Source organism: Dunckerocampus dactyliophorus, chromosome 5 (assembly GCF_027744805.1).
Source record: "Dunckerocampus dactyliophorus isolate RoL2022-P2 chromosome 5, RoL_Ddac_1.1, whole genome shotgun sequence".
Taxonomy (NCBI): Eukaryota; Metazoa; Chordata; class Actinopteri; order Syngnathiformes; family Syngnathidae; genus Dunckerocampus; species Dunckerocampus dactyliophorus.
The window spans coordinates 7,039,344-7,062,858 of record NC_072823.1 but is presented as its reverse complement, the minus strand read 5'-3'; the positions used below and the strand labels follow the sequence as shown (position 1 = coordinate 7,062,858).

General features: G+C 40.8%; 1 protein-coding gene across 3 annotated transcripts in view; it reads left to right on the top strand.

Annotated features, from left to right (window-relative positions):
* The window catches only part of mob2a (MOB kinase activator 2a), a 78,643-nt gene that overhangs the window by 17,972 nt on the left and 37,156 nt on the right, over positions 1–23,515 (top strand). Inside the window, exon 1 of one of the 3 annotated variants that reach the window (XM_054776484.1) lies at positions 10,680–11,553. The exons of 1 other annotated variant lie outside the window; for it this stretch is intronic. In XM_054776484.1, coding sequence (XP_054632459.1) covers positions 11,516–11,553 — 38 coding nt within the window. In that variant the 5' untranslated portion in view covers positions 10,680–11,515. Of the gene's footprint in view, positions 1–10,679; positions 11,554–11,623; positions 15,676–23,515 lie in introns of those variants that run through there. One more of the 3 variants, XM_054776485.1, reaches the window with a different exon arrangement.

Below are 23,515 nucleotides of genomic sequence, written 5' to 3'. Positions count from 1 at the left end.
AACGGCTTCCACTGTACAACCATACAGCGGTGAGGTAGTCGTTGGTCCTTTTTAGGGCTGTCAAAGTTAATGCGATAATAACGAAAAGGGTATTTAAAATGGTGAGTTTAGCTTCAAAGCCCTGGCAAATGGCTCGGTCGACAAGACCAAACTCACAATGGCTGTGAGTTGAATTGTCGCCGGAGTTCGTCGAGTCTGAAATGCCACTTGCTGGACTCAGCTGGAGAAACTGCCGGAGCACTGCAGGTGTTTTTTTATTGTCATTTGTACAGTGGTACCTTGGCATGAGAGTGTCCCAACTATCGAGTGTAATTTAGATACGAGCCGTCTCTCGGCTGATTTTTTTTTTTTGCTTTGAACTGCGAGCTAAAATTTGTGTAATGAGCTGCTAGTTAGCGGCAGGCATAGCCGAAGACAGCTATTTGGAGGACTTGTGTCACCGTAGTATGTGGGGACAAAGACGGAAGTGAGAGAACACACAAGGAGATGGCAGTTAAGGCTTGCGAGGGGAATTTATTAGCATTATTATTATTATTTATTGGTGATTTCTCAGTGTTTGTGCTTGAACTGCTGTGTTTGTCAAAGAGGACAGACTAAAACTTGCATGTTGCAAGACCCGCGGTGTCCTACTTCCATGATGATGAAGTCGCCAGACCAAGAAAAGTGTGATAGTGTGTATAAAAAAAAGTTTGTATGTGTGTGTGTATGTCTCTGTAAAAGAGTGCAAACCTTTATCTGTAATGGTAGTCACAATTATATTTTGTGAGGTTATTTGCTTGCAGAGAATGTTTGCGTGATAGACAGTTTACCTTACCAGTGTCTACTTGTACATTGTGTTTGTTTTTTTATATATTGAGGTCCATTTTATGTTGAGCTATTAAAAAAAGAGAATGTTTGTTTAATAAACAAAAATTTAAGCAAACATTTGATCCAATCTCATGTTGATAGGTGTATTAAAAACTTTAAATGATCTGTAAATGTACACTTATTATAGATAAAAACCTTCTATTTGCGATTAATTTCAAGTTACATGTACAAAATCCAATTAACTGCGATTAAATATTTGAATCGATTGGCAGCCCAAGTCCTTTTGTATGATGTCAAAAGCCTTTAAAGCAATTACAAATACTCTCCAAATTATTTTTCCCTCTTCATGTTCTAAAATCTTTAAGGCATACTTGAATCCACTGACTTTATATTGCTTTGAGTCAGTGACCTTTCCATTAATTGACAATACAATGAAGTTGAGAATTATCTGTGTGGATAACATCACGATCAGCAGAAAGGAGGGAAGCAGGGGTCAATGTTTCTTGGAGGTCACTGGTTCTTCACACCTCCGGAGTGCACTGAGGCTTGAATGAGTACATGTGCACAACTGTTGCATAACCAGTGGCGTTGACCATTCTGCCATGGGGGTGCTTGTGCATGCATGTTGTGCGTATATTCACACAAAAATGGTATTCTAATAGGCTGGCATATTTGTGATCTTGGCTATACACAGATGCAATTGCTGCAATGGAGAACGTAATTGGTCATATTGTGGAGCCAGGTGCAGCAGGGATGACTCGCTCTGATAACACTCCCATCATCTTTGTATAAAATTAAGTAGTGCTTATTGTTACTGCACGCAGTACACAACGAAACTTAGCTGGGTGGCTCCACTTTTGCTATAGCAACATTGAGACATGCTAAAACTTAAATGTCCCAAATTTAACAAGTATAAAAAATAGGTAGATAGAAAATATAGAACGGAAGGTGTAGACAAAATATCCAGTATGGTGATAAGGTGCAGCAGACTTCAGCAGCGCTGAGGTACTGCACATAGAATATAAGATATGCAGAATATTGTATAATATTTTGAGAGTATGTACATTGCCAGGAGATATCTTTTTGTTTGATTTGTTTTATGAAGATGATAAAACTACTCATGTTGTTGCACTACAACTACTAAGCGTTTTGGGAAATTATCAATTTAGAAAGGAAGAATCCTGAAATATAAAACTGTGTCTTTATTTTGAAGTTAATGACGTTCCCAAGTTGAATTTTTGTCCAGAGAAATATTATGCAGTGCCTCTTTTCACCACAAGAGGGCCACCGTTCTCCAGTTAACCTGACTGCAGTTTAAACAGTTCGGTGAACTTGATCTTTTAATTCATATGAATGCTTCTGTTGTGCGTGCTCTCTTCAGTCACAACTGCATAACTATTTAATGTCATGCAAGATATTGTAGGGGTTTTGAAAGAACACTGTAGATACAAGCGGGGAAGGGATAGAGAGGACTGGAGAGGCAGCAATCCAGCGAGCATGAAATGAGATCTTGTTGTTGCATAATCATGCCTCACAGGCCTTCTCAGTGTGTATCTCTATGCTCTATGTGGGCCCTTTCCGGTCATGGATCACATGACCGTATCAGGAGTCTGCAGTATCGAACTGGTCAGTCCACCTCCTAGATAGAGACAGATGCCGTGATCAATAGTACCGTCTCTTTTTGTCTTCTTTCCTCCCAAGTGAATTGTTGTGGGTAATGTGCTGAATATCAAGCAAATCAATTATTTCCTCCCGTTTTAAACAAAGACATTTCCGACCTTCCATGCTGCCATTGGCTCATCTTGTAGCCACATCCACAGCGTAGCATAATACAATCTTTGACGAGCGTTTTTACGGTACTCCTTAAGTGAGGGTGTACTGTACTAGCACCCTCACCCATCATACCCCCATCACGCATTATATCAGGTCAACACTAGATGGTGTCAGAGTCATGCTGCAGTTCTTCCTGGGAGTGAGGCCCATCTTTATCTGCAGTAGGAAGCCCTTTAAAACGGTGCCCACTCTTGAATGTTTGCATTTTAATCAAGACAAAGGAGAACTAGATTAGAGAGAAGAAAATTAAGTAACATCTTTTACTGTTTGCATGTCAAATAGTCAGTCGGGACACCTGTTATACAGTGTATATCCATTCATCTCCTACCGCTGGTCTTGTTCGAAGTGACAGGGAAGCTGGAGCCTATGCCAGCAGATTGAGGACAAGAGGCATCGGTACATACGTGACTGATTGCCAATAAATCCCAGTGCACATATAAACCCACAACCGTATTGTGTCAAACTATTTGAAAAAAAAAAAAAAATTCTAGGGCTTTTGGAAGTGCATCAGAATCAGTGAACGCCAGACAAGTGATCTGCAATTAGTGAGGTCACATGTTTTTGTCAGAATCACATGGAATTAGGGGGAAAAAACAAACAAACCAAGTTATTTGGATAAAAAAGAATGCTTTGATTAGTTGCCAAGCTTAGAAATGCTGCAGACATAACATGTGCCTCTCAGGGCATCATAAGTTGTGGTTGAGCCATGACTTTTTACATAACTGTACTATTTAGCTCCTATGTGCTAGACCGGAGATGTTGAGACAAAGATAAGCAAGAGAATTTGTAAAGAAAGAAGCTGTAAAACCCAAAGATCGACCTGTGCTTGCCATATTTAGCGAGTAGGGGTGGGCATTAAAAGTGACAGATGGGAAATGTTTCTTGTGTCATGCATTTATTTGGTAAATACAAATACAAGTGGTTAACAAAGTATCTGCTGCGCAGGTGAGCAGGAGTGGAACACCACCTCCGTACCGCCATGCAATGCAGTGCGTGTCTGAAAGCTACATAAACCCCTCCACAGTACAACCCAACCCCTGACCTGTGATAGAACCAAGAAGGCAGAGCTTGCACACAAACCTCCGTCGCTTGGTAGCACCTTGCCTTCCTGGTGAAGCATGCATGGGTGTCCAACGTGTGGTGCGGGGGCCATTTGTGGAATGTTGCTCTTGCAGAAATAAAATAAATAAAAACCCAGCAAAAGTAGAAAAATAGAGCAAAAAGACATGATTTTACTACAAAAACGCTAAAATTATGAGACTAATAACTAAAACACAAAGTCTTGTCTTTAAATATATGAACAGTCGTCCCTCACTACATCGGTTTCGCACTCTTATGTTTTTCCAAACAATTAATTAATAAAAGATCTTTGGTTTTTTGTGGTTGACGATGGCCTATTATTAGTCAAAAAAGATGCATATTTAAGCAAATTGTACATATTTGATCTAATTAAGAATTTTCATGTATAAAAATGTCTAAATGAACAAAAATATAACACGATAAGCCATTAAGCCCACCAACTTGTGAATGTAGTATTCTACATTGGTCACTAGGTGTCAGTAATTGTTTGGTGAGACCACAACCGAAACATCAGACTTGAACAACCGGCTTTTATGGCAGGTTTAAATGATGATGATGATGATCATCATAACATGGGTTGGAGCCATATCCCATAGCAAGCTCAAGCTCAACTCTGAACCCCCAACGTCACTTCCACTTCCTGACTCTGCTCCCCTCCAAGGTATTGGGTAATACCAATGTAAAGGTAACTATATGGGTGTTAATTCATGTCTAGATGGGTGTAATAATATTTAAAAAAAAAACTTATTTTGAAGATTGTAAACAGGTTTTCTGTGCCACAACTGTGAAAATATTCCATTAAATAATTAATTAATTTATTTACTTATTGAGTCTTATTTCGCGGAAATTCACGGATCGCGGTCAGGTCTGGAGCCAATTAACCACGGGAATTGCTGTATAATGTTTTTTTTTTTTTTTTTTTTGGAAATATCAAAGGACAGCTGGACAGCCCTGACGTAACTAGACCAAGACAAATAGATAAGACAAAACAGTGAGCTGGCATTGTTCAACTACAAGCTGGAACTATTAATGCTGACCCCCCCCCCCCCTTTTTTTTTTTTAAAGTCAGTATAATGTTTGACAGTCAGTATGAATCCTCTGTGAGAAAATGCACGTGAAAAACACCAATTATACAACTTTACAGAGTTAAAGATGACAGGAAATATTGCATTTTTATGTGATTATTTATTATATAGATTATATATTACAACAGTGGTTTATTTAATCTAAAAAATGTTGACAATAGTAACTTTAGCGTCAATTTGTGGGACAAGGTTTCGAAACACGCCTGCATTGTTTTGTGACTTGGTTTAATAAAAAAAGTTTACGTCCCGTCATATTTTTTTCTTTGTACTTTTCTTAAAAATCTCATCTGGTCTCGTTCTCGATGACCCGGTCTTGTGGATGGTCTGGTCTCGTGAGTCGGTGTCTTAATGGAGCTTATTGAAACCACAGATGATGGACTACCTCTACCTGTGTTTCCATGTTGGGTAATTACAGTAGTATTGTCTAGTCCCCATCAAAACGTACTGCATTGTTGCATATTATTTACTTAGTTTGTTCACATTTGTGCTGTGTTCAGTGGAATAGAGAATTAAAATGACTGTTTCTGTTTGAGCCAGAACAAAGCACAAGCTGAAGAAGGAAAATCGCATTTACTTGAGGCTGAGTAGTGTCCTCTCAGAATGTGTTGAGACTGTCAGACTGATCCACTCATGGCGTCGTACATATACAGTAGATCCTTTCACGGCGCTCCACTGGCTGTCACGTATACTGTACCTCTGTGTCCAGTCCTGTGTGTGTGTCTGTGTGTGTGTGTGTGTGTGTGTGTGTGCTCCAGCATATTTCTGGTGTACCCACTGGGTGAGCTTGTGCAATCAGAACAGTGGGTTCTTGGTTCTTGGTTCTTGGTTTTTGGGCAGTGGCCCCTTGTGTACATTAAATTGCGTAAGCGACATATGTTGGTGGTTTCATAAGTCTATATTTTTCTGTCGACAGAGCGAGTTGTGTTGAATGTGGCACATAGAGAACGTGTGTTCTATCAGTATGAGCAGTAGGGAATGCGGCACACTCGGGAACATGGTCTCTGGCAACTCTTCTCATGCATGCACTCTAGTTTCTGAGGCTGCAGTTGAACGTGTGTGTTTGTGCAAAGTATTCCTGGAAACCCTGTGTGGGAGTTGAGGGGCCGGGGCACAACACACTGTCGTGATTTTTATTTCTCTGTGGGATAAGCAGAGAATAAGAGAGATGTGTTTTATACATCGGTGCCAACAATACAATGCTTCTTTCTTTCTTTCATTATCTATAACTTTTAAAACTTTTAATTCGATTAGTATGCACCGGCACACCCTCCAAGTACACATCACTCTTACACAACGTGCTAGAAAGACGACTGTTGGAAGCCATTGAGCTTTGAGGGACTGGAGTGGAGGAAAGGGGTGAGTGAGGGAGGTATGTGTATGCAGGGCTGAATAGAAAGGCTTGCAAAATAGGGACGAAATCTCAAATTAGCTTGATGGAGGGGCTGCAAAAGGAGCAATAAAATCAAGGGCGATGAATGCGTGCTGGAAAGAGGGATGGATTAAAGCTGAATGGTTGGAGGAAGAGGGCTTTGTATAGAGCCGCATCAATTAAAAACAAGCTTGTGTGCTCTGCAGCTTCCACCCTCTTTTCATTACAAGAAAGCCACATACAAGTGTGCTCCATAGGCTCCACAGTCTTGTCATTCCCGGGTACCCATCATCCTCCTTGCCTCCTCTCTCCACTGGTTGCGGCGTAACTGCATTGACTGATGAAGGAGCAGCGGGAAGATCATCAGCACTTCTGCTGCCAGGCTGCTCTTATGGTAATAAAAATGAACTTGGAGACATTGAAACCAAAGCTGAGTGCTTTGAGGAAGTAGGGGATTCTTGTCTTCACACACACACACACACACACACACACACACACACACACACACACACACACACACACACACACACGCACACACAGAACCAGACACGCCACACCGCAACTGCATGATGTCATGCTGAATAGCACAGACTGCTCTTAAGCCGACTGCTCGTCTGGATTCATTATTTTTGTTCTCCCTGCTGCAATGCCTCCAGACACACTCATAAGACATGATTTATTTATTTTTTTTATAACCTGATAAGACTTTATGGTTATGTTTTTATTTCATCGACAGGACTGGACCAGACTGGACCGTGATAAGCAAATTTCCGTGAAGTAGGATTCCTTCTTTATAAATTGAATATTTTAGTAGTTACGGCATAGAAACCTGTTCATGATCTTCTAAATAAGTTTTTAAACATTACTAGAGCCCTCCAGACATGAAATAACACCCCTGTAGTCACCTTTACATTTCTATTACCCAATATAGTATACTGTATATAAACAGTGGAAATAAGCCATTTACACTCTAAAAAATAAAACACTGCAGTTATTAATATTAACACAATGATTTGTGTTCAGTATTTTTAATTAATAACAACATCTTCAAAAATGCTATTCAACAGACAACCTTAATTGAATTGGAAGAATTATTTTTCTTTTCCGCCACCACTACTTTGTATGTACTCATTTCTTGTAGTTGCGTACAATGAACTCCATGTCCTAAGGTCCCCAAGGCAGACAACCAGGCAGCACATAGCTACTTCTCAGTGGACATCAACTGTATTGTTCTGTTAAGGAAAGAGAAAAAGCCTCTAACAAAAGTTGCCAAAGGAATGCAACAAGAAAGGCTCAGTACATAAACTTTACATAACTGCTTGTTATGGTACCTGAAGAAGCATCCTTAATCTGTCTGATTGTGACTCCCATAGCTCCTCTCCTTGACGATACTACAGCCACCATTTTGGCAGTACAAGGAGCACTACAACACAAATGAAAGTTCTTTAGGTGAATTGTCAAAAGACATTTTGTTTTTTATTAGTACTGTGACAAACTAGCTGGACATATGTAATGCTAAACTCTTAATGATTGCCATTTGCTTTCTCATCTAGCAGAGAATGTACTCAGTCTCACGGAACTACTTACGTCTAGTCAATTTGTATGTTTTAACGTAAAGCCATCATAAGATGCTAACTGCATGTACCGGTACATTGCAAAATGTATTTCTAAATGATACTTCCTAAAAGATACTCACTTGAAAATATCCATTGTCAGCTTCAAACTTGCCCATGCAGGCGTGTTCGGTGGGTGGGTGGAGGAGACCTCAGAAATCCGGTCAAGGTGGAAAATTAAGTTATCCAAGTAATATTATCAAGTTTCTTCAAGTTGATTTTTTTTGCTAACTAATAAATGCAGAAAATGTATTTAAATTAATCTATAATATTAAGTTCATGCAATTACCAGCATTATTAAGTTAATACAACTTGAGTTCTCCACATAGTAGTTTAATTTAAATCAATATATTGGAATTTTTATCTTGTAAGGATGTATTTAATTGGCTATAACAGATGTCGCAGTATGTATGTTATGGTGCTAGTAGGGGAGCAGAATGGGTGGCGGACAGGAAAGGACGTCTGGGGTTCAGAGTTGATTTTTTAGCTTTTCGTGGGTTATGGCCGCAACAGTAGCCTGTGTTATTATGATTATTATTCTTGTTGTGAGATCATTTAAACCTGCAAGAAAAGCCTGTTGTTCCAGCATCAAATCTGGTGCTTGTCTCACCGAACAATTACTGACACCTGGTGACCAATGCAGAATACCACATTCACAATTTGAATAGTCTTTTAATCGCTTTTGTGTGTCTTTTGGTTTATTTAGCCATTTTCTTTGCAAAATTCCAATCGCGATTTGGCGAGGGCCGACTGTATGTGTTTGCAATAATTAAAAAAAACTGATGTAATAATGTACAATATTTCTTAATAATATTTCTTTTGAAAATAGAAACAAAATATGCAACAAACAAACAACAATAACAAAATATGGTGCCGGCCTCCTTTCTGAGTACTGTTGAGGTGTCCCTGAGCATTTAGTTCACACGGGACTTCATTTTTCTGCATGCTGTGTATCCAGCTGTGAGAAACTGAGGTTTGTTCCTTGAAGGCAGGCAGACAGGCAGAGCGAAGCGCTAGAAATCACACTTTATCATTAAAGCCACTTCGTTGTCGCCTCTTTGTCTGGTCGCAGTCACTTAACATTATTCTGCTGTATGCTTCCAGCACCATTCAACATTCCTGCGCCTACCTCTTTTGTGTCTGTGTAAGAAGATACTGAGAAAGCTATACAACGTGGATGTTAGTCTTGAGACAAAACAGTTCTCACCGTTGATGTCATAAGAAAACACGCCACATTATTTAATGGCAGAGCCATTGTTACTAGTCATTGTTGAATTCTGTCCATTGATGTAGCAGATAGACACGTCTTTAGTTGTCTTGAGTGCTCATAGTTGTGCACTCACCTTATTATTTTTGAACAAAAATGTACATGTGCTAAACATTTTTTGTCTTAGCCATGTTTTTTTTCCCAAAGTAAAAGCTTATGCTTATACTGGCTTAAGCTTAAACGCTTAAAAGCTAAAATATAGTGTAACCATTGAATTGGAATGCTCCTGAAATTGTACAACTCCAAATTTTACCAACATTTTGACCTTCATCGGCCTTTAAAGTCACACAAAACCTCAATTTTAACTGTTTCCGTGTCGATAAAGGATGAAACCATAAAATACTTTGCCGTTGCAACGTACACATTCCATGGGGTGTGTATAGCCCCTAAGTGTTTCGTTGCTGCTGTTTTTTATTTTTATTTGACAGTGGTTAACTTATTTTTAGGCTTGTAAAAGTGTGAGGTGCATCTACACGTTGCTTTATGCTTTAAGGCGACTGACTGATAGCTGTGATTGGTCGGCTTTAAGTACATTTCCTGTGTCTGACTTGTTCAGAGGGAGTACAAACACCTCCTCTGATTTTAGATCTAAAATAAATAAATAAAAAGACGATTATAACGCATCGATTATATGGAAGCCCGTTTCCACCACTGAAAGAAAAAAATATTCCAAAGGCAAGTCATTATTAAGTGATAAAGAGGCAAAATTCAAAATTAGGATTAGGTGAGAATGTCTCTTGGCACAGCCGCACTAGCATGTTCTGCTCATCTGAGATAACCCCGCTTGCAACCATTCACGTGCCGTAAGATGAGTTTTTCTGCCAACTTTCGCCAGTGTTTCAGGCCACCATATCAACAGGTTTAGTTCGGGAGGAGGGTTGGTGTTTGAGATTGCATTCTGCTACGATTAAGCGGTCCGCCAGGGACATACTTCCCCACACAAAAGTTTCTTCTCGTCACGATGACCTGTTGGGTAGAGAAGGAGCGAGAAGGAAATCAAACACGCATACACATGTCAACATATCGAGGCCGGCAAAATTACAGTTTGTTTTTATTTATTGTACAGTTAATTTATTTATTGATTATCGTGACAGGCCTAGTTATGAGATAAAAAGTCAAAATGATGAGATACAAACTGTGCATGTGCTTTTTATGCTCCAGTGAAGAAAGCGGTACATGCACATGCGCAGTTTGTATGTCATAATTTCGACTTTTTTCTCATAATTATGACTTTTTATCTCATAATTTTGACTTTCCTAGCTCATAAATGTCTTTATCTAATAGTTTCTATTTTTTTTATCTCATAATTATAACTTACCTTATAATTATGACACTCAGCACATGCGCAGTTTGCGCAATTTAGACTTTTTTTCTCATAATGATGACTTTTTATCTCATCATTTCTATTTTATATCTCATAATTATGACTTCTATCTTATAATTATGACTTTCCTATCTGAAAATTTTGACTGTTTATCTCATAATTATGTCTTACCATTGGGAATTTTTTTGTCTTTCAATAGTGGGCTCATAATCGGGCTTCCATCCGATTATCACCTAACCCTGATGTAGAACTTTGAACGACAGTGTCGGAAGAGACGGTGTGGTGACGACACAGAAGCATTCCGGCTTAAGACATGACTCCCTTTCACATTATGCTTGCGTGACTGGTAGAATGAGTCATCCTCAGTCATCCTCATGCAGTCCTCATACAATTTTCTGTGGGTTGCTATGATATGTAGTGATATATCACCAGCCCATAGCCCTAGGGTGTTGGCATTTCAGATTATAAACATTACTTTTGATCTTGTGGTTAACTTTTCTCCCTAGGATGTAATTCTGCATAAGTTCAGCACACGCCTGTTTGTACAGAGCGAGAGAGAGCTTTACAATTGAAGAGGCTACTTTGGACTTAAATGGCATTAATGGATCCTGAGCTCTATCTATTCTTAGCCGCAGCTCTGCCTCCTCTTCAAGTGTGGACAAAAGCTACAGTGTGTCGGTGACTGTTTCCTGCGCGTATATAAATGTATACATATCCCGGGAACAATGGTAACAGGAGAAGGGGAAAGCTGTCTCTCATCGAAAGTCCGACATGACGGTGATGTCATGCTGTTGGTGTAGTTCGCACATTGTTGCAGAGTTGGTTTTTCCTACGGCGGGCTGACGCGATGCACATGTGACTGTTGACAAATCCAACACTGCCTCCAGCATTCTCCCGCTTAACATCCGAACCCAACTGCTGTCGCCGATACGGACTCACCGAGACTGTGGAAGCCTGCCCCGCGGAAACTGCACGGAGGAGAGGAGGAGGAGCAGCAGCAGATAGTCGGGAAGGTGTTGAGCAGCGAGCCTCTCATATTGTTGTTCCGCGTCCACAGCCACACGGCAGGCGTTGCTTGTTTCCAGCTCTCAACATCTCTCCATACTGGATTTCTTTATCCGCTTTCTGTCGTCCAGGATGAGGTTTAAAAGAAACGGCTCGTACACTTTAAATAGGTGAGTAGGATGCTGCTGACTTCACGTGTCACGCTAATGGAGATCCTAAATGACTTTTTTTTTTTTTTTTTAAGAGCAGCTACTTCCTTGTCTTGTTATTGCTTTGCATCACGGAGATGCTTAGCGGGCGAAAGTAATTTATTCATCCTTAAAAACAAGTGACTTTTTATTTTGTATTAGTAGATATCTTTGTTATGTTTGATCAAATGCTGATCACACACACCAGTTTCTTGGGAGTCCATGTGCGTTTCAGTTTGCAAGAAACCTGTTGGTCTTGTTTGAGAGCTGGTGGGCTCTTGTCTCTTTTGTTAAGCATAATCTCCCTCCTCACTTAACTCCCATCTTCATCTTTTTCTTTGTTACTTCCCCCCCTTCCTCCTTTTTCCCTCTACAGCCAAATGCTCTTTCTTGTGGGCCCATCACCTAGCAACTTTGTATGTGCTCAGTGTGATGATGTGTGCGCCCCCCACCACCACCACAACATCATGCATATCCTGTTGTTTCTGCATAGGACGGTATTTGCGGCTTTGCTCAACCCCCCCTCCCCCCACACCCCCATTGTTTGTAGCTCCAAATAACAAGCTATTTGATGAAAAACGGCCTTATTTTGCAGATATCATGCTTCTCATTGTTTGTTTTGAATTATATGAAAGGGTCCAAAAGTCAGAGGAAGTACACACACAAACACGCACGCACGCACACACACACACACACACACACACACACACACACACACACACACACCGGAACTTGCACATTTTTGTTTGAAAGTGACAGTTGCTTTAACGGCACTTATTGCACTCTGGCACTCCTTTTCCTTTTTTGCCTTGTTGTTTGGCACATGGCTTTCCGCTGGGCTTTACACATGCACACGCGCACACACACACACACACGCGCACACACATAAGCCACATCCTGCTTTTTAGATCCTCAAACTGAATTCCAAGCATCCCCCTAGCGCACACTCACACATGTAATATCATACATCTGTGTATATCTGACTTGGTTTGTTTTCAGTCTGTGACTATCGTTTGTACACATGCTCTTGCAGGGATGCCTTCCCGTCTTTGTGCGCAGGTGAGAGTGATGTAATGACGTTGCAAAGGAGAAGGTCTCTTTAGCCGCAGCTCCTGGCGACAGGCCTCTGAGAAGGAGGAGGAGGAGTGATGATGTCATGGGATGTAGAAGTGCTTTGCTGCGCTGCTGCGGTTTTTCATTGCATAGCATAAAATGGTCACGTTTCATGCATCCATGCTATAAATCCACACCTACCGTATATAATAGCGCAGGGGTGCTCACATTTTTCCAGACTGGGAGCAACCTTTAAAATGACCAAGTCCGAAAGGTTTACCTCCTACTATAAACACACAGAATATATATATTTAATATATTTATAAATATGAGTATTCATGTACATTGTACATGTACAGTATGTCAGGGATGCACACACATTTTCAGCATGCAAGTTCCAAGTAAAAATGATCTACCTCTTACAATAAGATAGCATTAATGCGGTTATTTTGGAGCTCGAGTTTGTCCCTCGGGGACGAGGATATCACATTCATGGGGTACATGCTAGCTTTTTCAACACTGACCGACTGCTGAACAATTGCTGTTTGTTGTCATTATACTAATTATGTCTTGCCCACAAAACACTTTGCGTGTGGTTGTTTCATGAACATAAACACATAGTGTGTCCAGCCTTATTACTGTGACAATATCTCATGGGTCTCCTATCTCGCCAGGTGGTTTTGAGTAGCTCACAAAGGGTCAAAGAATATTTGAACTGTTGAATTCAGACTTGATGCTTTTATATAATGACAAATTACAACAAAATAGCATAAAGGTGATGGCCTCACTGTTTGAGTGGAGATCTGCTTGGTAAATAAAGTGGTGTACAATAAAAATGTTGCCATTCATAAATAAAACACAAATAACAGAGTTGACCGCTCTAAAAGTGATGAAAGTTGGAGACCCTTGCAACCTGGACACTTGAGTTTATTCTCGTTTAAGTTCTGCAGGACAGATGTCTGTTTAATAAAGACATGTACTGTATTTGTATTATTTTATTCTGTTAATTTTGTTATCTTCACGTAATGTGAAATAAATTATTATACAATTTATTTCCTATGTATTCGTATTACAGTACTCCAAACATGAATCTAATTAAATTCAGGTTTGTGTCAAATTTCACAAAAATAAAAGTATCTGCCCCCAATTTTTTTTCTTTTGTTTAAATTTTTTTTTAATATAATTACCTGTTTGCCAGGGGCTCTTGGAATTGTTTAACGGCGGCCCTGGCCAACAGCACTCATCATAAATAAATTGATCGGTATTTGTATCGGCTGATCTCACCCATGGATGGCAGCATAAAAGCCTTATCGGACCATCCCTAGTTTGAGGTGGGCAAGTCTGCTTTGTTGCCTTTTATGTTGCTACCACCTTTGAATACATTCGGCTTACAGTCTTAATATGCCCACATGGGGCTGTGGCATTTGGCTTTTCAAGCATCTTTTTCCCCTCATTACCTTGCATTGCTTTTCATGAAGAACCACACTTTTGCTGTGTGTGTGTATGCTAGGGGGCCCGCCTTCCCCCACGGAGACAAATCATGTATGACTGACAAGAGGTCTCACTCTATATGCCGCTGAATATATGTAGGAAGCGTCCAGGTGCTGAACCCAATGCAAAGAGTGAACTCTCTTCCTGCCTGTTTGGTGGCAGGAGATGAAGAAAACTGACACGCATGCACATGGTAATATATGGAGGCCAGCAAAATTATTTCATTTATGGAGTGAACGAGAAATCTCATCACGTTTACAACCTGAAGTTACAGTCGTCTTACCGCTGAAGTTGCATTTCTGTGTCTATTCACCACGTACTTTGCCGCGGAGTCGCAAGAGCGAATCAATAGGGGGGAGCTTAATGTCAGCTGACTGATGTCATATGACATGTACAACATTTATGCGATCGACGTAATGTAATAGGGTCTTTTACGAGTCTGAAGGTGACTTGCCTGAGCTGCTGTAGTCTTTTTTCCTGACATGCTGCATTGATTTATTTCTATTACAAGGGTAGGCTTGGTTGGTGTGACTGAGCGTCAGCATTCAGCTGTGTCTGCCACCGTCGTCACGCGCCGTTAATCCTGCGTCGGCATCAGCCTTTTGATTACATCAACACGCACAGATCCAAACACTTTCTGTCTTCAGTGTTTGGTCATTGCGAGTGTTTTGTTGTGTAACAACGGCAGCAAGGGAATAAAATAGACTGATTTTGCAGAAAACGTGTTAGCTCTGTGTCCTTCACCTGACTCGTCTCAAGAGTGGTCTGCAGTGATTGGCTCACTTCCTGGGGGCTCGTCACAGAGCTCGCCCCTCCCATTCTCTTCCACTGCATCATTTTTAAGAATGAAGTCACCCTGATTGTGTTTCTGCATGAAACTTTTGCTGGACTCATTGGCTTGACTTCATAAACTATTTTAGCCAGTGATGCATACAGTATGCTTAGGCGATGTACGGAGATGGTTTTGGGTGCGTATGCATTGTGTGTATAAACAGATGGCTGAGATTGCTGCCTCCTGAGGTTTGTTTCCTCTCTCTTTCTTCCTCTATCCGTCTCTCTCCTGCGGTCCTACCAGCACTGCCCAGAGGTCTGCACTTTGTTTATGGGACTAATGTTTGCCAAGCTAATCTTCCCGCTTTTTAGGTGGGAGCCAGCAAGTGAGAGAGGGGGGGAGAGAGAGTTCATTGCTAAGGAGAGAGCGAAGAGTGTGGAAGAGAGGCAGGCAGTAGCGGACGGTGGACGGCAGAGAGAATGAGTAACCTGCTCTAAGAAATTTCCTCAGGTTTTTTTGAATGGACTTCGCCGAAGTGCATCTCTTCCCACTTCTTTTTGAACAGTCCTGCGTGCATCTGTCCTGTGTGACCTGTGCGAAAGTCAAAGGTCATTTGCGTAGCCATATGATTACACAAGGTGCTAGGCTGCAAGCTGTCACCCTGCTGCACCTGTAGCCACGTGCGACAGACGAGTGCAGACGGGAATTTGCGAACGACGAAGGGTCCATTTCTGTTCCACCGCCGCCTGGATGGGTGTCCTGGTGTGCTGCGACTGCTTCTTCTATAGGTAGTTAACCAAGTGACTTTTTCTCTCTCTTGTCTTGTTGCTGGCAGTAGACTTGACTTATCAATTTAAATTATAGGCTGTTTATATCTCGCCCCCCACCCCCCTCCCCTCTGTTATTGTGCTGCGGTGTGGAAGAGACGTTTGAGGTCAGTGCTGCTGTAGCAAGCAAGAGATTTTGGAGTCAGACCCATGTTGGTGGGGGAAGAAGGTTCTTGATGACTGAGGGGCAACAGTGCACACAGTCAGCCTCCTTGTCAGATGACCACAGAATATTAAACATGTCTGAGTTATTTTTTTTTCATGCATATACGCAAAGGTTAGTTTGCTAATGGCGTTCTGGTCCTGTCAGGCTTGCCAGACTTTTCCTCCCTGTGTGCCTCTTGGCCGTGTACCAGTGTTTGTTTGGACACAGTGTTCCCCCGCAAGGGGCAAGGATGCATTTGTTTGTTGTTTGCAGAGCATTGAACTTATCAGACTTTGCTCTTTTTTCCCCTCCCCGCCATTTGACTGTACTTTGAAATCACATTGATAAAGATACTTGGCTATGCTGGTTGTTTTCAAAACCGCCTGACATACTGGTACTCTCAAAGCAGACCACTGGTCTAAGTTGTTAGGGTCGATGATTTAGGATAGGCTCGTTGGCAGCCGCAGCATCTGGTTCCCCTCTCTTGTGGTTGTGGGGTGAGCCAGTCACAGGCCGAAACTGCTGTAAAAAGTCTAAATATAACGCAGTAGTTCTCTGAGGAGCTTTTTGACGGTGGTGAAATTGTAGCACGCTTGCACACCACAGCTGGATTACATTAGACCTGCGATTGGCGTCTTTATTTGGCACTTTACCTATAGTGCTACTCTTAGTATGAATGCGTGTGTGTTTCCACGTACTGTAGGCCTGAATGTAAGAAACACACACGGAAGCCTTGTAAAGGGAGAGTTTGTTCCCAAAGTGGGTTTTCCCTCTTTCATAATGAACATGAGTAGGCCTGTCACTATAATCAACAAATCTGCACGATAAATAAAACCTAACTTGGTAATTTTGCCGGCCACGATATATTGACATGTGCATGCGTGTTTGTTTTCATCCTCTCTTTCTCTCTCTACCAAACAGGCTGGATAACAAGAGGGTTTACTCTGTGCATCTAGCGCAACACCTGGGCGTGTTGATTCTATAGCTGAATGAACGGAGTGAGTGAACCCTCCTGTCAGTCATTCAGTCTCTTTGTCCCAATGGGTGGAGGTGGGGCTGCTGGCGAGTGCACGCACAGAGCGCTGCAAGTGAGGAGTAAAGCGGCGTTTACACGCATGCATTTTGCCTCCACATTGTCCCGCAACTCGCTGTGGCAATGGCTGCAATTTATGATGTATGCATGGCACACCTGAAAAGCATGAATACTAGTTTGTGCATTGTTTGCGTTCTGTTTACGCATAAATTACACACTTGGCACGTATTTCGTGACTGAAACTGGTGCGCATTGGCACAAACTGACCATGCTCCTGCACGACTTGTTTGCACCTTGTCAAGTAGTGTTCACGAGTGACGCGCATTGTCCCTGCATGAGTATGCATTGTCACCACCACTTCCCGCATCCGAGAGGCAGTCCTGGCATTATTTGGTCCCGCTGCATCCCGCGTGACGCCGTGCAACAACAGGCATCACCTCAATAGCTTCATTAATTTGCGTTCCTGTTAAGGAATAATACCCAGTGTTCATTATTTATTGAAGTGCAATTTGGTTTAAACTTGATACTCTTTTTTTATTCATTTTTTCATTTTTTTCTTCATTTTATTTATTTCTTTTTACTGTTGTGTGTTGTTTTTATTGGAATGTTTTTCTTTGTTGTGTTTGGTTGTGTTTATTTAAGTGCAGTTTTTACTAAAAGAGACATTTTATTTTCATTAGGGTGTTTTGGCTTTTTTGTTGTAATTATTATTATGTTGTTTAATTTATTTAGTTTAAAAGCTCTTGACATTCCAGTTACAATGTAAAATACTCAAGAGAATTAAAATTTATTGCTTTTGATATGGTGAACTCTTGTTATTATGCCATATATTATGATTACATGAATAGAAAAATGGTCTCAAAATCATGTTGACAGTAACATAGTTTATCTGCAATCATTTGTAGGACAATTATCGTTCAGCAAAATTTGTTATCGTGACAGGCCTAAATGTGTGGGAGGTGCCTGGGTGCCTGCTGATGCCTCATTAAGCCAAAGTGGGCCGTCCAGTCTATTTTTAGCATTCTCTCTCCGCTTCCACCTCCATTAGCCAATCAAACTGTGCAGCTGTGATGTGATGTAGCAAGGTTTGTGTGTGTTTTTCAATGCACACCCACCAAAACAGGTCCTTGTTGACCTCAGCACTGGCCAGACCCGCGTCCCCTCGTCTCCGGTGTTTGAGCTTTCAACAGCGGCATTGTGTGGAATAGAAACTGCCTGCCAGCACTCCGTCAAACACAGTCAGCACTAATGTTGACCATCCTGTTTAGAACAGTGTGATTGAGCAGTCTGTCAGTGTGTGACGTCAATTCAAATAAAAACAGCACTTAACCTTCATTTTCAGTCCCAAGTCTGGACAGGAGTGTAAACTTAATGCTAAGACAACATACAGTATTCAACAGCTGGCTGAACATTTACCATGAAGTTCACTGAAGCCACTCTTTCACCGAATGCATTTCAGTCCAGCTCGCCAAGACAGTTTGGAACAGTAAACCCTGTTCTGGCTTGCATTTCCACTGCGGGATGTGTAGGCGGATTGCTGTGTCAGCTACAAACGTAGTGTGACATCATGATGTTGTGATACAGTGGAGCCCACCAGAGCCCGACCGGTGTGGGGTTTTTGGGGCCAATTCAGATACCGATGTAGGAGGCTGAAAAAAGCTATATTGGCCGATAACTGATATATACACAGGATATAAACTGTACATAAATTCTTATAATACCGAAAATATGATTCAACTTAAAGAAGCAGAAGTCTACTAAATTACAACAAGGAACTTTAATTAGTAACACTGTCAAAATTAAGGACATGCCTCTTTGTGAGTTACTTTTAGATGTTGCCACAAATTTGTAGTGTTCTTTGCTTTGCTGGTGCTGGAATCCTGGCTAACTTGCACACTGCAGATGTTGAGAGTTCATTCTGTGCATCGCTTTCAGCAGCTTGTTCCGTAGAACAACGGAATGAACGCAGTGAGCCCTTTTGTCAGTCGTACAGTCTCTTTGTCTCGGTGGGTGGAGGCGGGACCCGTAGCATACACACAGAGTGCAGAAGCGTGTAACGTAGTAGAAATGAAATTAGTAGATGGCTATATATCGTCATATATATTTTTATATTTTTTCACTGTCCAGTGGTGCCTTGGTTAACGTCATTAATCCGACCCACAAGGTCCGACTCAAACCAAAACAGACTCTAATCAAAACAAATTTTTCCATAGAAAATAATTTAAATCCAATTAATCTGTTCCATACACTCAAAAATGTCAACACAAAACACACTTTATAAACACCCCGCAACTCACCACCACAAATAGATTGCAATGTTGTAGAAAAACACTGAGGAGGTACTTTCTTTGCAGGTTAGTTCTGCATTAAATAAAGTGAAGTTTAAACAAAGTAGTCCGTGTCGTTGTTGACCTTTTAGTTTAGTTACAGTATATGCTGCCACTGGCGCTCATCATTAGGTTGTTTGTAATCTCTTGTCACTCTCACAGGATTGTTTATCAAGGATCTTGTCACAAACAGAAGCTTCTTGTCAGTAAAAGTCCTGAGGCGTCCACAGTTAGAAATGAGCATTTAGTGAGCGTAGCTTAGAAGCTTTCATCCATTTTGCGCTTTTCTGTCATTGTCCACTGAACAATAACACACATTTTCCATCACTAATGGTGACATTTTATACAAAATGTAATTATTATTTATGTTATATTGTACGGGAGGCTGCATCATAATTATGACATTCAGTGTTTTTGTGAGGAACTGTGAACTATTCTATAACAGCACTTGTTTGTGAGTTTCTTCTCAATAGATCAGTTTGTCAATTGTGTAATGCACAATGTGCAGAAGGTTTTAGTCACTACAGGAACAGAATTTTCCTCTTGTGAGGCTGGCCGTGTCTCAGATGGGCCTGAATACAACAATGCAACAAATCCACATTGGTCCAAATTGTGTCAGAATTCAACATGGATGGAAAATACTGTAAAGTCCTTGGAAGTTTTTGTTTGAAGAAAGTGAATTTCAGTCGAGTTGCTATTTCTAGAAGAATGCTCATGTCTAAAATAAGCAGATTGAGTCTTCATTTTCAAGGAAGTTCCTGCCTGTGCTTCCCCTAATTGGGTTTCTGCTTATCTTGCTACACCCAGACAAATTGGGCATTCAGTCCATAATCAACCATTGGACCTTTGTGCACTCACATTGAGATGATTCCACTTATAATAACAACTGTGAGACAAGACACGACAGCTTTTGTTGAATTAGTATTCCTAAAGAAACTGTGACATTTTAACAAATTCTGACAAATTATGGTGATCTACTTACATAAACTATTTTGTTGTGTCTTCTGAAATAGGCTAGGTGTCAGGATGCTCAACTGTTTTAGGATGAAACACATCCCAGCATTACCCAAACATCACCCAGAAGGCTTAGCGCTCGAGGGGAAACCGGAAGTATACAAGCTGCTGAAGCTACGAGCGAGTAATGATAATGTGCTAATAAAGAGTTCATAGGTATTGCTGTACACTGCTGTTCTTGATAGCGGGGTCTATTTAAGGAAGCCGCTTACGCGCACTGATCTGGGATTGGTTTCACCTGACTTGATTCATCTGGACGTGGGATTTGCAACCAATTTAGCCTAGACACTGTCTTGGGTTGGTTGAGCTCAGTTCAGTCATTTTTCCTAGATGTCTGAAACCAGACATCCCCTGGTCTCAAAAAGTGTTGACAATAACATCGTATAACATTGGACAATAACATGTCCAATTTATGGACATCCATCCATCCGTCCATTTTCTATACCGCTTCTCCTCATTAGGGTCACGGGAGCATGCTGGAGCCAATCCCAGCTGACTTTGGGCAACACGCGGGGTACACCCTGGACTGGTCGCCAGCCAATCACAGGGCTCATATAGACAAACAACCATTCACACTCACATTCATACCTATGGACAATTTTGAGTCACCAATTAACCTAACCTAACCTAACCTAACCTAACCTAACCTAACCTGTGGGAGGAAACCGGAGTACCCGGAGAAAACCCACGCACACATGGGGAGAACATGCAAAACTCCACACAGAAATGCCCAAGGGAGAATCGAATCCAGGTCTTCCCGATCTCCAGACTGTTACTGTGTTGGCCAACATGCTACCCACTAGACCATAAACATTTCAAAACCAACCTGCAATGTAATTGTTTTTTTCATTGTACTTTTCTTAAAATGAATGTTAAAATCTCGCCTCGTCTCGTTATCATGGACCCAATCTCGTGTGTCGTCTCGTCTCACGAGCCGGGTGTCTCGTGTCACCCCGAACCAGAACTATAAAAGTTGCTTTATGCACCGGCAAAGTCATGCTGGAACACACAAGAACAGTTTTCTAGCCCATTGGCCAACTGATTCATTAGGTGATGCAGAGGTACTTTGCTAGCAGTATTTTGTCTTTTCAGGTCGTGCAAAATGGAGGGACACGTGTTCCCTGACTGTCCTGTATGCTCACATGTTGTCTTGTCACTGCAGAGACCCGACCTCACACAAGGACAGTTGCATAACACGGTCGTGGTGTTTGCTTGCATTCAGGTGCAGCTTCATCCTGCTGGCTCATGAGAAGCAGAAAATGATGACCTTGCACCAGCATCACCTCTCCATTTTGTTACACACAAACACACACTCAGTCATGTATTTCTTTCCCCATCCGACAAGAAAATATGAAATCAAAAGGAACAATGTATGAATGGATTGTGCCTGTTATATTTTTATTTGCTATCTGGGCTTACCAGACAATTGTGTGCAGAATAAATGTGTGTTCGTGTGCGTGTGAAACTCGTCAGGTAAAGTGCGTGTCAGGATTGTTGCAGCAGCCCACGACCTCTGTGCTCCCTCTTGGAACAAGAGAGCTGTTTCGAGGGAGACAGGAAGCGCTTAGGCGTCTCACTTTGTGTTTACGGAGGTTGTCCCAGGAGAGAGGGTGAGGAAAGTGGTGGTGTGATGCAGCCAACAGACCAGAGAAGGTGGCGTTGACTAGGTGTGTCCGCCACACATTTTCTTGCACAGTGGTGTAATTTTCCTCTGCCTCTGGCAGTAATGTCGCCCTTGTTTTTTTTCCATTACCTTCCACTTTGGCACTATTACCGGATAAACTGAAGAGGACAACAACAAAAGGATGGTCATATTTCCTGTCAGCCGGATCTTTGTCACTTGAACACACAGATTGCTTTAAAGTCATGTTTGATTGCTTTAAAGTCATGTTTTTATTCAAATTCATCCAGAATTACTGTGACTTTGACTTTTTTTCCTCTTTTCAATAAAGATATTTGAATATAACACATTTTACAGCTGTAATTATAATACCGTGAAACCATCAAACCATGATATTTTTGGCCCCCCAAGGTTATCATACCGTCAGAATCTCATAGCGCCCCATGCCTATTTACAGCCATAAGCTCTGGCCGGAGAAACATACACGAGCACATACATGTTCTGAGCTGAGTATTATGTGGTGGTAATCGCCTCATAAATTAATAATGGGTTGTTCTCCGAGCAAAATGTGCGTGTGAGGGGGTTGGGGGGTCAGAGACTGAAGTCGCTCCATGTGCTGCTTCAAGGACATCTATTGATTTGACCTTGTTGGTGTCTCCTTTGTATCCATCTCTCTCAGTGTCCCATTATGACAGCAGCAGCATCTGCTTCCACCCACTTCCACTTCCTTCCCTCACGCATTGATGTGCCATATGTACAGACGGTAGCCATGATGCTTTTTGTTTGGTTAGCATGCTTGCGAGGTTTCATTCGTCTCTTGTTATACATTTTTGTACAGCAAGGGCGTCCAAACTCGTTCCACCGAGGGCCACATATTGAAAAATTAAATGATGCAAGGGCCACTCTGATATTTTGTAAATATGCTAAGAAATTATATACATTTCATTTTGGTTTTTGTCCACCATTTTTGCTCATTGTAAATTTTCTTTTCGTAATATTATGACTTAATTCCAATAATACTTTGACATTATTCCCATAATATTATAAAACCATATATATTATAAAGTATTTTTCTCTAGTTTTTCAACTCTGTGCTACTATAATGACATATTATATCATATCACTTTATTCTCATTAAATTGCGACATTTTTACTCGTTAGAATACGACTTTTTTCTGTTGACTTGATTTTTTTCCCCCATTCCTGCTGTTTTTTATTTAATTATTAATTTTGTTGTTTTGTTTCTCATATTATGACTTTTTAAAAGATGTCTTTTTTTTCTTTAATATTTCATCTTTATGTTACTAAAATGACATTAATTGGCATTAAGAGTTTATTCTTGTAAAATTGCGACTTTTTTACTCGTTAAAATACGACTTCTTTTCTCTTAATATTTTGACTGTATTCCTTTTTTTTCCATTCCTGCTGTTTTTTTTATTTCAACTTTCAACATTATTGTAAATGACTTTATTCCCATAATAATTTGACTTTATTCTCCTCACATTATTACTTTTTCCTCAACCTAATTTCCCAAAAATTACAACTTTGTTGTTTCCTTTGTTTTTTATATTGACTTAAAAAAAAGTTTTTTTCTTTAATATGTCAACTTTATGCTACTAATATTAAAAATATATATATCATAAATTACGTTATTCTTGTAA